Source organism: Cricetulus griseus, chromosome X, assembly GCF_003668045.3.
Source record: "Cricetulus griseus strain 17A/GY chromosome X, alternate assembly CriGri-PICRH-1.0, whole genome shotgun sequence".
Taxonomy (NCBI): domain Eukaryota; kingdom Metazoa; phylum Chordata; class Mammalia; order Rodentia; family Cricetidae; genus Cricetulus; species Cricetulus griseus.
The window spans coordinates 59,584,395-59,600,897 of NC_048604.1; the positions used below are offsets into that span (position 1 = coordinate 59,584,395).

Here is a 16,503-nt window from a genome sequence, read left to right on the forward strand (position 1 = left end):
GAGAATGGAGGTAGGTTGGGAGGAGGGACACTTGCAGGCATAATGCTACAGTGCTGGGGTGAGACTGGAGAGCCAGTTACTTGCTCTTAAAAAGGGGCAATGATTCTGTAGTAAAGCAGCCCCTGCTGGGCCCCTACCTCACCACTTGGAAGAACAGCATATAGGCACAGAGACACTGGTATTGTGACTTCATCATTATGATGCAGTCCTGTATGGGTTGGGGGAGGGGTAATGTGGTAACACTCAGGATCATTTTGTTCTTCCTCTTCTGGCCTGTTGTCAGGGAAAGGCCAGATGGCAGGCTAAAATCCAACCAAGCTTGTGGTCTCTAGTGAAGTCAACTCCAGCATATCAGAAGCTCTGATCACCTTCCTCGGGTAGTCATCTCTATTTCCTGTTCCAACCATGACAGACGACTATCTCCAAGTGTAAATTGAAACTGGAAACAGCTGACAACTTTTCACCACAGCACTGTAGTCAAAGGATCCTGTCAACCAAGACTCTTACAAACCTTCATCTACCAACCAGTCATGGACCCATCAGGCATAAACCAACCAGACATGAACCAACCAGGTGTAACACAACCAGGTGCAAGTGAACCAGATATGAACAATTCAGATATCAGACAACCAGGCATAAGCCAAACAGACATGAATCAACCAGTTATGAGCCCAGCAGGCAGAAGCCCATACAATATGAACCAACCAGGGCCAAGCCAACCAAACATCAACCAGCCAAGCATCAGCCAGAATGGCATTAACAAACCAGATGTGAAAAGACCAGGTGGAAGCCAACCAGACATGAACCAACCATGCCTGAGCCAACCCAATATGAAACAACCAGAGCCAAGCATGGACCAGCCAGCCATGAGCAACCCAGATATGAACCAACAAGGTTTGAGGCAGCCAGACCCAAGCCAACTGGATATGAAAGAACCAGGTACAAGTCAACCAGACATGAATCAAGCAGGCATGAGCCAAACAGGCATAAGGCAGTCAGGCTCATCTCCTTCCATCAGGAATGAAACGAACTCATGGCAATGTGGTCCAGGGTATCCAGGCAGGAGTCCACCAGACATGGGGCAAACAGGACAGAGACAACCAGATACATGGAAACCAGATCCAAGTAATCCAGGAATAAAACAAACAGAATCATGGCAATGGGAGTCAAGCTCTCCAAGCTTGAGACAAACAGATTACAGCCCAAGCCACTTAGGCAAAACATGTTCAAATCCATGGCAAACATGCCTAAATCACCCAACCAATGGACAATTAGACTTTAGACAACCAGGTCCCACAGAACCAGGTATGAAACTATCTGATACATCACAACCAGGCCCTAGTCAACAAGTTATGAGACTACCAAGCCCAGGGCAAATAGGCCCCTGCCAACCAAGTATGAGACAATCTGACACATGTCAACTAGGCCCTAGCTTATTAGGTAAGAGATTATCTTTCAGCCAACCAGGCACATGGCAACCAGGTCTCAGTACACCAGGCATGAGACAGTCAGGCATATGGCAAACAGCCCCTAGCCTATTAGGCAAGAAATTATCAGGTACATGGCAACTGGGTTTCACCCAACCAGGCATGAGACAATCTGACATATGTCAACTAGGCCCTAGCTTATTAGGCAAGAGATTATCTTTCAGCCAACCAGGCATGAGACAATCTGACACATGTCAACTAGGCCCTAGCCGACCAGGTATAGAACGGTCAGTAACACAACAACCAGGCCTTAGACCATCATATATGACACAATCAGACACGAAGCAACTGGGTCCTAGCTCACTGGGCATGACACCATCAGACACAAAGCAATTTGGCCCCAACCAACCAGGCATGACAAAATCTGATATGTATCAATCAAGCACCAGTCAATCAGACAGGAAAGAGTTTGACACATGGCAATCATGCACCAGTCAACCAGACAGGAAAGAGTTGGAAACATGGCAATCAAGCACCAGTCAATCAGACAGGAAAGAGTTGGAAACATGGCAATCAAGCACCAGTCAATCAGACAGGAAAGAGTTTGAAACATGGCAATCAGGCACCAGTCAACCAGGCAGTAAACATTGGGATTCATGGCAATGGGGTCCCAACTACCCAGGCAGGACACAATCAGACAAATTGCCAATAGGCCATAGCTCCCTAGGTATGAAACAATGGGATTCATGGCATTCAGGCCCAAGCCAACTGGGCATGAGATATTCAGACTCATGGCAATGGGGCTCAAGCTCAAGCATGAGACACTCAGATTTATGGCAACCAAGCCCTGGCCAATCAGGCATAAGACAATCAGGATCATGGCAAACATATTCAAGCTACCAATACACAAAACAACTGGATACATGGCAACGAAGCCCCAGCATCCCTGGGGTAAGACAATTATACACATGGCATCCAACCCCCAGTTGGTCAGGTACAAGACAATCAGAAAAATGGCAACCAGGTCCCAGCAACCCAGACATGAGACAATCAGATACTTGGGAACCAACATCAAGGCAATCAAAGACAAGCACCAGCCAGCTGGGTTTGTGCCACGAAGACATGGACCCATCAGAGGAAAGCCAACCAGAAACCACTCAACTAGGCACAAACCAATTAGAGACAAGCCAACCAGATACCACCCAATCAGGAACTAGTGAATTAGATACAAGCCAACCAGACACTACCCAATCAGGCCAAAGAGGAACAACACAATCAGATATATCAGAGAGAAGTTCAAGTCAATCAGAGAGGAAAGCCAGCCCATCAGACAACACCATCGAATCAAACACAAAGCAAGTAGTCATAATTTCACCAGATGAAAGTCAATTAGAGCCAAGTGAATTAGTCATGAGTGATTTAGGTATAAATCAACAAAGAATGATCCAATCACCCACAATAAAAGAATGTACTGCTCCTTTCTACATAAGACCTGCTATGCCTGAAGACTGCCCAGAGATCCTACGACTAATAAAGGTAAGCCTGTATCTTCTTATCCCTTAGAGATTAGTTCAGGACTGAAAGAACAAAAGGAATGCATAGTCTAGGTTTGAATCTAGCTCTGTTAATTATGATCCATATACATAGTGTTTTGGAATTCACTAAACCGTTCTAATATTCATTTTCCATATAAATCAAGATTATAGTAATTGCTACACCAAGAGATTGTTGTAATGTTTTTATATGCAGAATATAAATTTTAATAAAATTTGAAATGTGGAATATAGCTTCATTGGTAAAACATATCCAGAAGTCTGTTCACAGATACATCCTATGAGTCTAAGTAACTGAGTGAAAGTTTTCTTATGCATACATTTATTTTAATGTCATTCCTAGAAACCATACCAGTGCAGTAAGGTGACAATGTAATAACTATAGTTACCATGATGGAATTTTGATGTACTGATGGCAGTCATTCATGTGATACAGATGTGTATTCAGTAGTTCTCTTTGCCCTTTATATTCTTTAATATATTTCCATTTCCCCAACACCTGATCATTTCTAAATTTAGAAAAACACTCTTTGCAAAGGAATTTATCAGTTTCCCATCAAAATTCCTTAGCTAAAAGACATCACTATGAGGCCCTGAGTAGCTGTATACTAGCATTGTAGCAGAGTATAAACCTTTTTCTGTGCTTGATCTTAAAAATTCTAATGTTTTGGTGTTAAAATGTTTTGCAGATGCATACACTAAATGACATCTTCCTCATGAGAAGTGTACAATTTTTTTTAAGTTATACACATATTCATATTATAAATCCAGGATATACTAATATCAAATAAAGTAGGTGAAACAAAGCTGGTAGTTTCTCAAAAGCAATTTCAGCAAAATTAAATACTGCAACTGGAGTTTTTATTACATAATTTGAAAATTACCAGAATACTCACTGAACATTTGTTCTGTTCAGGACTAAACAAACAGTTAAGATGTAAGTGACTTGTTAATACTATGAATTAGACTATGAGTACGTATATAGTGTCTGTGCTTTTATATATGTTTTCATATATACATGACCATTGTAATACATACGAATTAGATGTTATTACATAATTTCTAATACTAGGAATAATATTTTAAGTGTCAAAAATAACACTGCTCTCTTCAACTAATGGCCCTTTTATTGTGGTTCCAGGATTTTCTTTTCTTTGAGACTTGTACTTAACTTTTTCGCCTCTTAAGAAACAAATATAGGGTCTTGCTTGATTTTCTATAGCAAACAAATAATGCCTCTCTGCCATAAATAACTGACAATATATGCTATAATGTATCATCTGAATCACAGACCTATGGTATTTCAAATCTAAGTAATTTCAAAAGAAAGCAAACATTACTTAAGCTTACATACTTCAAATAACTATACCTTAGTCCAAATTTAGATAATTATCAGAATCTTCAACCCTGGTAATAATTCTATAGTTTTAATTTTCTGTGAAACACTTAAAATTTAAGAAAATTTTGGCATGTTCAGAAATAATTAAGACTTGTTTTTAAAATATAACTATGTGGTGTTTTTTCTTTTTGTTCTAGTTTTGTTTTGTCATGTTGTACTTTGTTTTGAGACAGGGTCTCTCTCTGTAGCCCTGACTGTCCTGAAAATCAATATGTAGACAAGGCTCGCCTTGAACTCATAAAGATTTGTCTCTGCCTCCCAGGAGCTGAGACTAAAGGTGTGTATCCTTATGCTTGGTGTTAAAGTATAATTTTTTAAAACAGACCTTATAGCAAATCTTAAATTTCCATTTTCTGTATAAGTGTTTGTTTAAAGCCAACTACTGTACAAAATAAGCAACCAGTTAGAAGCTTTTATTTTTATCTGGTAACACCCTAATTTGAAATTATTTGTGCTAAATGAGATTTTTAAAAATTTATCTCCTTTGTAGACATTAAAACAGCAATCATTTGATTTTAAATTGTCAACATATCCAAAATAATAGTGAAAACTGTTAATGTGAATTCATGTAAAATATATGTTGATTAGTACACTTATACACATAGTATAGATACCATATAGTTGAAAATGTTACAAAAGTATGATTATTCCTGAACTGTTATTTTCCTGCTGTACTCCAACTAACCAAGAACATATGAAGAACACTGATATGGAAATGATATAGTATGGACTGGGTAGGACGTTAATAATGAAGCTATATGTTTATGTCTGGATTTTTTGAAGAAAAAAATTAAAAGTCATTTTGTCTTACTTAGGATTACCATTGCTGTGATGAAACACAAAGACCAAAGGCAACTTAGGGAGGAAATGGTTTATTTTGCTCCCATATCCCAAGTCACAGTCCACTGAAGGAAGTCAGGACAGGGACTCAAACAGGGCAGGAACTTGGGGGCAGGAGGTGATACAGAGAGGCCATGGAGGAGTGCTGCTTACTGGTTTGCTTCTCATGGCTTGCTCAGCCTGCTTTCTTAAAGAATCCAGGACCACCAGGCCAGGGGTGGCAACACCACAAAGGTTTGGTCCCTCCCCCACCAATCAGAAATAAATGCTCTACAGGATTGTATGTAATGGCTTAAATATATACAGGCCTAAAATGACTATTGCTGGATCTTATGGAGGCATTATCTCTGTTTAGATTCTGTCCTATCAAATTGCTCTTATCTGTGTCAAATGACATAAAATGAGCCAGTACATTGCTTGTTTTTGAAGAACTTAAACTTAGTTCAGTTATATATATCAGTAAGGTCTTATTCAGGGTTAGGAAATATTCTGATTAATTTTTGTATCTTAATATGGGAAAATATGATATTTTCAGAGTTTTGTCAATGTAAAATAAAATTTAACCTGGGCTTTCTTAGAAAAAAATAAAAATGTAAATAAAATAATGTAGATAAAAAGTTTGAATATAAGAGAACATAACAAAACATTAGAAGAAAAGTTTTAAAAATGTTTAATACATGAGTACATATGTATTTTCATATGGCTGACATGATTGAATTTGGCATTGCAAATAGAAAATGTATGCATAAAAATTAAGATTTTATTGTTTTCCTTGTTCAGCTCATGTTTAAGCAGTCATTTTGGTGAGAATTTATTATGGGTTTAAAATCTGACATTGCTAAGTAAGCAAGGAGTATATGGGAGGGTATGAAGGGAGAAATGATGTAGTTACATTATAATCTCAAAAATAAATGAAAAGGTTTTCATAAAATTTTCAGACCTAGCAAAAGCTTAATGAAGAATCCAGAAGTTCTCTAAAAGCACATGTGAGAATATGGTATTTGGTATAAGGGATATTTCAAATCACTGAATAAAAGAGGGGTCATTCAATTAATGGCACTGGGATGGCAGGGTAGGTATGATGGTGACATTATACCTCAGTATATATACATGCAAAAATACACAAACAAAGCAACTAGTACGAATATAACAGGATAAAACCTAGCACTTTGTACAATTAATAGCCTCAACAAAAATAAAGAAAAGAAAAGGACAAGGGAGAACAAGAGTAAATATTTTATAACTTCCCAAGCATGAGATAGAAATCACAAAGAAAGAATTTGGATGTACAAAAATAATAATAATAATAATAATAATAATAATAATAATAAAGGCCACAATTTTAAAATTCTAAAGTTACATTAGCAAACACATTTTACAAATTTTTCTGTAAAGTCATAATAAATAAACATTGTGACTGCCCAGAAACAAGTTTTTTTTTCTTTACTTTCCAGGTTCCTGCTGGATTCAAAGCTAGTAACCAAGTAGCTAACCTTCACATAACTGAGATATCAAATCTACCATGTGTTTATTGTCTCTCTATAAATCTATCAGCCTATCTATCATCTAGCTAACAGCTACTTACCTACCTAATTTGTGTTGCATTGCTGGTTCAGATTTTAATTTTGAGATAACTGTGAACAAGTCTGACTTCTTTTTAATACATCACAGGATACCTGTGTGTATAGGTTTTCAATAAATATTTCAATGATTATAAAATTTACTAAATCACTTGCTGAAAAATGTCTTCTACTTTGACAGGAATTGGCTTCCCATGAAGGCAGGCAAGAAGAAGTGGCATTAACAGAACTGGGTAAGATGTTTTGTGGTAATTTTAGAGCAGGTAGAAACTGTGAATGCAGGCACACAGAATACTTAGATACATAGAAGCTGCTGTCCTCATTACAAAAAATGATCCTATTAATAATAATGAAATGCACAAGACATAAATTCCATAGCCTTTTCAATATTTCACTATTTTTCATTTTCCCTCTTTTTAGCATGAAATGGATACATAATGGCTCATGCCTCTACAGATGCAAGAGACTGCAAATGCATTTCAAAATAAAAAGTATTACTTAGCATGCAATATTTTGGTAGGGACTTTAAAAAAGTTTTTATTACATTTGATAATCAAAAATACTAGTGGATAATGTAGAAAATTATTATGATTTAGAACTTTTTACACAGTAATAAGAAGACTAAAAGATGGAAAAACATCATGAATGGCAAAGAGCAAATAAGAAGGGTCATTCATTAAACAATAGGACAATCCAGTGAAGGATAGCCATTTTCAGTTGAATATTTAAGAATGTACATAATCTGCTAAGAACCTTCCACAAAATAAATTCTTAGACTCTGTGGAGATTTTTTTACTCTTTTTATAGTACGTGATTTTGTTGAAGCTTAGTTTTTCCATTTTCCCTTTTTCTTTTATTATGCTTTTGTTGCCACATAAAATGTTTTATAGATTTCCTGCATTTTCTTCTAAGAGTTTTCTAGTTTTACATCTACACTGGGATCTTCAATCTATTTCAAGCTATACTCTAAATATGAAAAAGATAAGGGTCCAACTTTGTTATTTTATATATGGAAATATAGTTTTCATAAGATGATTTATTGGAAAGTCATTCCTTTCCTCAATTAATGGCTTTGGTACCCTGATAATAAATTGGTAAATCATACAAATTTGTGAGTATTTATTTTAGGGCCCTGTTTCTGTTTGATTGGTCTATAAGTCAGGGTTGTTTCCAGTATCATACTATTTTAATTACTATAACATTATAGTGAATCTTAAAATTAAGCAATGTGCACTTTCCAACTTTATTCTTTTGTTTTAAAATTGTTTGGGATATGTAGAGTTCTTTGGAATCTCTAACAATTTAAGAAGGATGGTGGATGTGGTGGTTTGAATGAGAATGGCCCCTAGTTTATAGACGGTTTAGGAAGGATCAGGAGATGTAGTCTTGTTTGAGGAGGTGTGCCACTGGGGATGTGCTTTAAGGTTTCAAAAGCCCAGGCCAGTCCCAGTGTCTCTCTCTCTCTCTGTCTAGCGCATGTGAATCAGAATGTAAAGCTCTCAGCTACTGCTCCAGCGTCCAGTACATTAGGAACAAGACAGTTATTGATCAACCAGGACTCACTAACTACTCCAGAAACACAAGCTGACATTCCTACAGATACCTGCAAAGGGAGCTAGGCAGGTAGCTGACACCACATGAATGGCTACTTTAGCCAAAATGAACAGCAGATACAATCGGATTGTCCCGAAAGTTGTAAATATTGAAATCCTCATGTCAGATGGCTTTTACTAGTGTAGCTGCTGTACAGGTGGAAGATGTGCTCCTGCTGCTTCCTATCTTGTCAGCTTTGTTCACTTACAAACTTTGACATACTGTATATGAATTGATATTTCAGATTTATTCAGGGATGGTTTTGGAAATAATCCCCTTTTCTACTGCCTGATTGCTGAAGCACCCAATCAAGAAACCGAATCCGGTAAATATTCCTCCTCCAGTTTAATCTGTAATACATTTTCTATATCTGAAAGCAGAGTTAACAGCTAATAAATACATATTGTGTAATAGTATTAAACAGAGGAGTACAATATGCAAACCTGATATACTTTTAAATAACTGTTCTGTAACTCTGATTATAAAAGTATGAAAAATTATAAGAATGTGTATCAAACTATATGCTTTCTTTTAAAGGCTATAAGTAAACCTACATTATAAATTTATGTACTGATACTTTGTCCAACAACCACGTATTGCATTAATAGTTAAAGCAGCAAACACCCTTCCATATTCTATTTGAAGACATATACCGGTTTATGATTTAAAGCATTAGCCTCTTTGTCCCCTCTTCTGCCCAGGACTCCAAACTATTGGCTTTGCCATGTACTACTACACATATGACACATGGATTGGCAAAACGCTTCACCTAGAGGATTTTTACATCAGTGAAAAGTACCAAGGTAAAACTACAATCAATAGTATTTCCAAACACTTAAAAGTCTCTAAGGTATACTTCATGTAAAGTCTTAGTATAGATATGATTTCTAAGTTATTCAGATAACTCATTTCCATTTCTTGAGACTGACCAGGATCCTAGTAGAGTGAAGATTCAACTACAAGTGAGAAAGTATTTCAATAGTATCTTTTTAACACACTTAAGTAAGCTATGCTATCCCCAACTACTATTTTTACCTGTAAAATACAACTTTTATACTATGGGTTTGTTTTTAATAGACATAGTTGAGAAATATACCCTGCCCTAAGAAAGCAGTGAAGGTCAGCTTAGTGACACACACCATTAATTCCAGTTTTGGGGATGCAGAGGCAAGTGGATCTCTGTGAATTCAAGTTACAGACCATCCAACGATAGATCATAAAACCCTGTCTCAAGAAAAAGAAAGAATATAAAGATAGAGACTCATTTATTCACCATGGATTTTTAAGATAAAACTAATCTCTTTTGTATTACCATGGCTGCCGTGCCCCAATAAGATAAAAGATAATTTAAAGCATTCATGAGATCAGTTTCAACACAGTACTATGTATATATTATAATATATGGCAACCATAAACAGTTTGATCTTTTATTGCTTTAAAATTAAAATAAACAACTAGTTAAGTGAAAAATTTCAATTTACAGCCTTATTTGACAATATCTATTTAATAGGTCTAGGTATTGGAGCTGAAGTGCTGAAGAAGTTAAGTCAGGTATGTGTTATAGTTAGTATTGATAGTCTATATATTATTATTTTCTTCACCACGTGTTACTGAACAAGGCATAGATTAGGTAATTAATCTTATTAATTAAATATAACATCAGAACTTGCTCAGTTGATAAAGTGCTTGCCTTGCAAACATGATGATGTGAGTCCAATCCCCAGAACTCACATAAAAAGCTAGGAGTAGTGGTACACACTCTTATGCCACCAATGGCAAGGTGACAGGTGGCAACTGTTGGATTTCTTGAGCTCAATAGCTGCCACCCTAACCTACTTAGTGAAATTTCAGTCCAGTTAGAGACTTTGTCTCAAACAAAAATTGGAGAGTACCTGAGGGATAACAACTTGAGTTGCTGATCGCCACATGCATACACACATATGCATCCAAACCCATACAAACACGTGCACTCACAAACACAAAATAGTTTTGCAACACGTCCTTCAAAGGTTTATTAAAGTGGATTTTCAAGTTGAAAGCCCAGATTCTCTAAGTTATATTTAATTACATTTTACTCCTATATACTGTACAAACACACTATATGATGTTTGCCATCAAGGATAAGTAAGCATGAGGGAGAGCGGAAAGCAATTTTACTCATAAAATAGATAATGTGACTTGCAATAATATAAAAGAATCTTTAAGTCCAAAAATACTTGGAGTTGCCGGGTGTTGTTGGTGGCGCATGCCTTTAATCCCAGCACTTGGGAGACAGAGGCAGGTGGATCTCTGTGAGTTCGAGACCAGCCTGGTCTACAAGAGCTAGTACCAGGACAGCCTCCAAAGCCACAGGGAAACCCTGTCTCGAAAAACCAAAAAAAAAAAAAAATACTTGGAATATTTGAATTATTATATACATACAGTATTATATATTGTAGACCTTCAGTAAAATGTGAATGACTATAGTGTCAAATGAGGACAATATTTACTTGTTTGTTTTAAAACAGATAGCCATCAACACTCAATGCAGTGCCATGCAATTTCTTGTTGTCATTTGGAATCAGGATTCCGTTGAGTACTACACTCGCCTAGGGGCTTCAGACCTTTCCTGTGAGGAAGGTTGGCATCTGTTCAGATTTAACATTGAAGAGCTGCTGGAACTTGCCCAGGAAGAATGAAAAAGCCTAGTAACAACTCATCACAATATAGGCCTCAACATTTGAATGTCACCTTATAAACATCGTTTCAACATCAAATGTTGTGAAATAAAGCAAGTGAGCACAATATTCTTGTAGAAATTTGACTTTGAAACAAATTTTCCAAGATAGAGTCAATTCTTCATTATCCAAACTAAACACTAATAGCTAGTAAAAGTTCTAACAATCTAATTGACTATATCATTCAAAATCCACTGACACTGGGCTTGGAGTTTTTATTAACTATTTCATCAAATGTACAATGGTGATATTTTCACATAATTGAAATTAAGATAAGCACAATGCTCAAATGGCATTTTCTTAAGGATTTATGTTTTATATATGAAATATGAGTATATTTAAATAGAAATAGGTATGAAATTTAAAATTTATTTCCTTCAGTGTTGCTAAGTTCTGAAGACCTTACTTATGAAAAATGAGTGATCCCTTTATCTTGAGCATTCAGTAGCACTATTTGCTATTGTTCCATAACTACATTCCATCCCTGAACATCTAGAGCTCATTGGTTGTACTTAGAGAAGATACCACATTCAACACTGCTAGTTGTATATGTTTCCATCCTTCCTGGTATAGCTGTTTTATAGAGTTACAATTATTTTGGAATTATGTAACCATCTAGAACCATCAGAAACAGGTGAGCTCCTGATATATACCAGCCATACCCACCAAGGATATTTGTCTGTGAGAAAATACTTATTGAAAAATTTGTGTACTTTATATAATATTTCTAAATACCAAGAACAAGGGGTTGCAATGAATTCATAACTCCTATTTGGAGGATTGGAAAAGGTGACAATAAAATTATACTTGAAGGTTGGGTAGGACATGAGAACATAGAGTGAAACAAGACAAAGGGGTATGCTGAGAGGAAACAACTCAGGCAGTGAAGAGACAGAAAGAGCAAACATGTTCATTAAGCAAGTGGAAGATCATAAATGTACATTTGAAGGAAGATGCATAAGAAGGAAGATTAGAATATGAGACAGAGAAGATAGCAATAAGTTTCCATTTGATTTTATTGGCAATGATGAGCCACTAAAGTTTTGATTAAGACATTTACTTAATATTTGTCAAAAAGATGACTGTCATAAAATCAGAGATGAGCTATAAGAATCAGGTAATATATACTTAAATCAAACTCATCCATTTCTAATCTTTGACATCTTGCTTTTCCCTAACCACAAGAAAAAATATTGTCTTCTTTCTTTGAGTAAAGACTGTGACTATATAGGTTCTGGTTTAGATATATTCAGAAATCTTCTGGTGAAAACAACTCAGGTGATCCTTTGCATACTATATACCTGTCCCTCTGTCTCCCTGCTTTGGATATGTAACATGCTCCCTGGAGGTACAACATTCATCTTGTGACTCTGAAATATACTAAGCTCAGTGTGAAAAATCTAGGTCTTGATGCCACCAAGGACACATTGTATTATACGTATGCCACCTTATTTCTGGTTATAAATACATTATTTGTCTAAGCTCTTTACCTGGTTCACATTTGAGCAAAAGACATTCTGAAGTAAGAGAGAGGAAGGTTGGTGGTGTGCAGATCCTGCAATCTCAGGAGAGTGATGATGATGATGATGTAATAAGAATCTGATAGGATTAAAAAAGGGAGACTAATAGACTTGAGAAATAAGAAATGAAAAAGGTAGACATTTAGTTTTACACACAGTGACATTGAAATACGTTTGAAATGCTGAATCGATATAAATATTCATTAGAAATATGGGTTGGTTTATAATACTAGAAAAAGATTGAGGCTATATTATGAAGAATAACTTAGAAGTTGTTGCTGAAAATTTGTTTCAAAGTCAAATTTCTACAAGAATAAAAATGAAAGCATATAGAGAATGAGAAAGGATCTCAAAGAATGGAAGCCGAGAAGTCTAAGCCTTTTTAAGAGTTTTAGAGCAACAGAAGCATGAAGAGTAACAAGAAATGTAGGAATAACAGAAAACAAGAGGAGGAGGAAGTTTCAAGGAGGGAATTGTGAAATGATCAATGACCTAAGAATTCAAGTACATAAGTTAGGATGTTCCAAGTTCAAGAAAAGTTAAGTGAGGAAGCTAGACAGGGAATTGATTGCCCTTTTATGTCAAAACTAAACTTTTTCTTATGAACGTAAAATTAAAATGACAGCATAAAACTAGTTGGGTATCTGACATTGTATCTGAAAACCCAATGTGTCAAAGTAGCTCTAATTATCAGGGAGTTCTCAGATGCTCATCAAGTATCTCAGTTCTAATTTTCCTTTTAGTATGCTTAATTTTTGAAAGAGTTGTTCAGAAATGTAGGGCAGCGTAAGGGGAGTGTCTAGGGGTACACACAGGCTCAGGATTGGTGTGCCTCGAGGCTTGGAGGGCTTACCCTGTGTTGATTGGCCAACTGGTTGTTATGGCCCTTAGGCCCTCCCAGGGTGGTTGCTATGCTCTGTGCGTCATTGCTGTGCACTTGTCCTTAAAGTACACCCAGGGTCATAAAGCATAGTGCCAACAGCTAACTTCTGATTGGTTCCTTGTCACGAGGCAGGCACCTAACCTCTAGTGACTAAGACAAGGTCATAGCGAGCATGTGTTACTGTCATGGCTGCCGAAATGGGGAGCTGGTCCCTTCATTCCCCCATTTTCTTTTTTGGAAATTCCAATCATGGAATTGCTATCTCTCTAGCACCCCCATCAGGGAGTGAGAGATATTGGCATCCCCATGCAAGGGAGTCCCTCCTGACTTAGCATTTTAACCAGGGAAAATGGGTGGTGAATTCTTTCCCAAGCTACTTCCTGCTGACTTTGGGACGAAGTTAGGGACCCCAGAAGGTTGAAATGCTAGTCAAAAGCAAAAAAGGGAATTTAGGCAATGGGGAATCCATCAGGGGCTGTTGGCAGACTTTGTTGCAGAGACAGGGGGTGTCCACATCAGCTGGACTGGTTCAAATCCACAGCAAGTCCAGGGCTCGCAGTCTGCTTAGAACAGCTTGTAGTCAGCAACTGATACTCAGATGTCTGCCAGAAGCAGAAACCTGTTTAAGACATGTTTAAACTAGGAACGGAGGTTAAAACTTATTTACTGAAGCCCACAGTGCAGAAAAAGCAGATATCTGGATATCTGTTCAAACAGCAGGAACATATTTATAACTTTTGAGTCCTAGCAAAAACTACAGATTTGGGCTATAAGCATGTACATTTTTCTTCTGTCCAGAGAGCCAGGTATGGATTGGACAGATGTGCCTTTGGCCTGATTAAAAGCCCTTTAAGTTTGTACTTAGATGACAACCAAAATAAACCTAAAAACCTTGAGCTTGTGCCTGAACAGTAGATAGTCACTATTTTACCAGCTAACATGCTGACTATAGTCTATAGTGGATCTGACTGTCTGATGCTGCCAAGTTGACAACCATTAATATTTCAGAGATCTGAGAAGGGTATATTTTATCCGAATCTACTAAAAAGTGACAGAAGCCAGTCCACATACAGTTAGCCATACCCAAGTTTCTCCATTACCGCTGGAGGCAGGTGTCTCAAAGACCAGCATTCTTCGCCAGGCCTATAAGGTGAGAGATTTTTTTTTCTCTCTGTGGAAGAGGGCCATGGAAAAGACTGACCTTGTTTTGTCTAGGCAAAGGGGGTGCAATCAATTGAGAAATGAACTTTTTTTCCTTTAAGTTCAGTATAAAATTTCAGCTCCATGCTTTCTATTTGAAAATTGTCAGACAACAATTATGTTGACTGAAAATGGAGTTGCAAATATAGTTTTTCATAAATGTTAAAATTTGTTTTCACATTCTTGTATCAAATTTTAAAAAGCAAGGTTACATATTTTTTAGAGCTCAGGGAACTGTTTAGCCAACATGACAACATAGAATAATTTTAGTTTCATTTGGGACACTGTAATAATTTGACAAATCATACTGATAAGTTGATTTTTACCTTGAAAATGCATATTTATGTCACTTAAGTGAAAATGCTGAGTCTGTAAACCAGTTTTCATCATCAAGTTCTGGCATGAAATTTTGTATATGATACCCTAAAGGACTTGATAATGTCTCACAAATCATATTTTTTCAAGATTTGGCCTCAAATCACATTACTTCTACAAGGAAATAATACTGCCATGTCAAAATTAACATTTTGAAAGAATTCCTGTTAACTGGTGATAATTTAATCCATTGGGTCTTATGAAATTCAGGATTAAAAATGATGTACAGACTGAGCAAGTTGTATTTATATATCTAGGAATACACACATACACAGAAATACAGACACAGACACACAGACACAGACACAGACACAGACACACACACACACACACACACACACACACACGCCCATGCATAACAACAACTAATAGTAAGAGGCTGTAACACTGAAACAGAGCAAGGAGGGCTATATGGGACTTGCAGGGAGGAAAGGGGAAGGGGAATTATGAAATTATAATTTTAAGATTGGTTTAAATAATTAAAATATGCATATTAACTCTTTAGATTTTATTTTTCTCTGCTTTGAATTTTTTGAGACCATAATATAATTACATCAGTCCCCCTTCTCTTTCCTCCTTCAAAATTCTCCCATGTCTTGTTCTTCTTCAAATTTATGCCTCTTTCTTCATTAATAGTTTTTACATACCCGTATACATACATATTCCTAAATACATAAGTACAACCTGCTCAGTCTGTACAGTGTAATTTGTGTTTTCAGTGTTGACCATTTGGTACTGAATAACCACCTGGCATGCTCTTCCCTGAGGAAGACTATTTCTCCTGCTCTCAGCATCCTTCATTGCCTATGGTTCTTTGGGTTGGGCTGATGCCTCCTGGCATTTCCCTACCCAGTTTTCCATGTCTATCCTTGTCCCTGTTTCATACATCTATACAATGCATTCTGACCATATCTATCCACCACTGCTTCCTCTCTCCTTTATGCTCTCCACTCAGTCTCCCTCCTAACTTCACAACATATTAATTTTTACTTTATTAATAACACTGAGTCTCATTAATAATGCTCATATACACATGGGTATAGGCAATTCAGTGGGGCATCAGCAACCTACCATAGGCCACACACCCAAGAGAAAGTGACTCTCCCTCTGACAGCAGCAGTCAGTGGATCACAGCTTCTTGGATAGGGGGTAAGACCTCAACATGGAGGGGAAGCGGGTCTCCTATCTATGTTGGAATTTTGACTGGCTTGATCTTGAACATGACACTATCCATTTTTAATACTTAAAAACTCTCATGAGAGTGTGTGTGTGTGTGTGTGTGTGTGTGTGTGTGTGTACATTAGTGAGTGTGGGCACATCTATGCTACAAGTATATGTGCAGTGATCAAAACTTGTTTGAGACACATTTCTTGTTTTTCACTATTGCATACATCAGGCTAGCTAACCACAAACTTC

At 36.8% G+C, this 16,503-nt stretch overlaps 1 protein-coding gene across 1 annotated transcript; it reads left to right on the top strand.

The window, feature by feature from the left end:
- The first annotated feature begins 530 nt into the window (after positions 1 to 530).
- On the top strand, positions 531 to 11,070 carry Satl1 (spermidine/spermine N1-acetyl transferase like 1). The gene is made up of 9 exons (XM_027432938.2): positions 531 to 588; positions 664 to 1,305; positions 1,690 to 2,532; positions 2,638 to 2,963; positions 6,981 to 7,032; positions 8,637 to 8,717; positions 9,094 to 9,195; positions 9,903 to 9,943; positions 10,900 to 11,070. The coding sequence occupies exons 1-9, from the start codon at positions 531 to 533 to the stop codon at positions 11,068 to 11,070; spliced, it is 2,316 nt and encodes a 771-aa protein (XP_027288739.1).
- Positions 11,071 to 16,503: the final 5,433 nt, after the last annotated feature.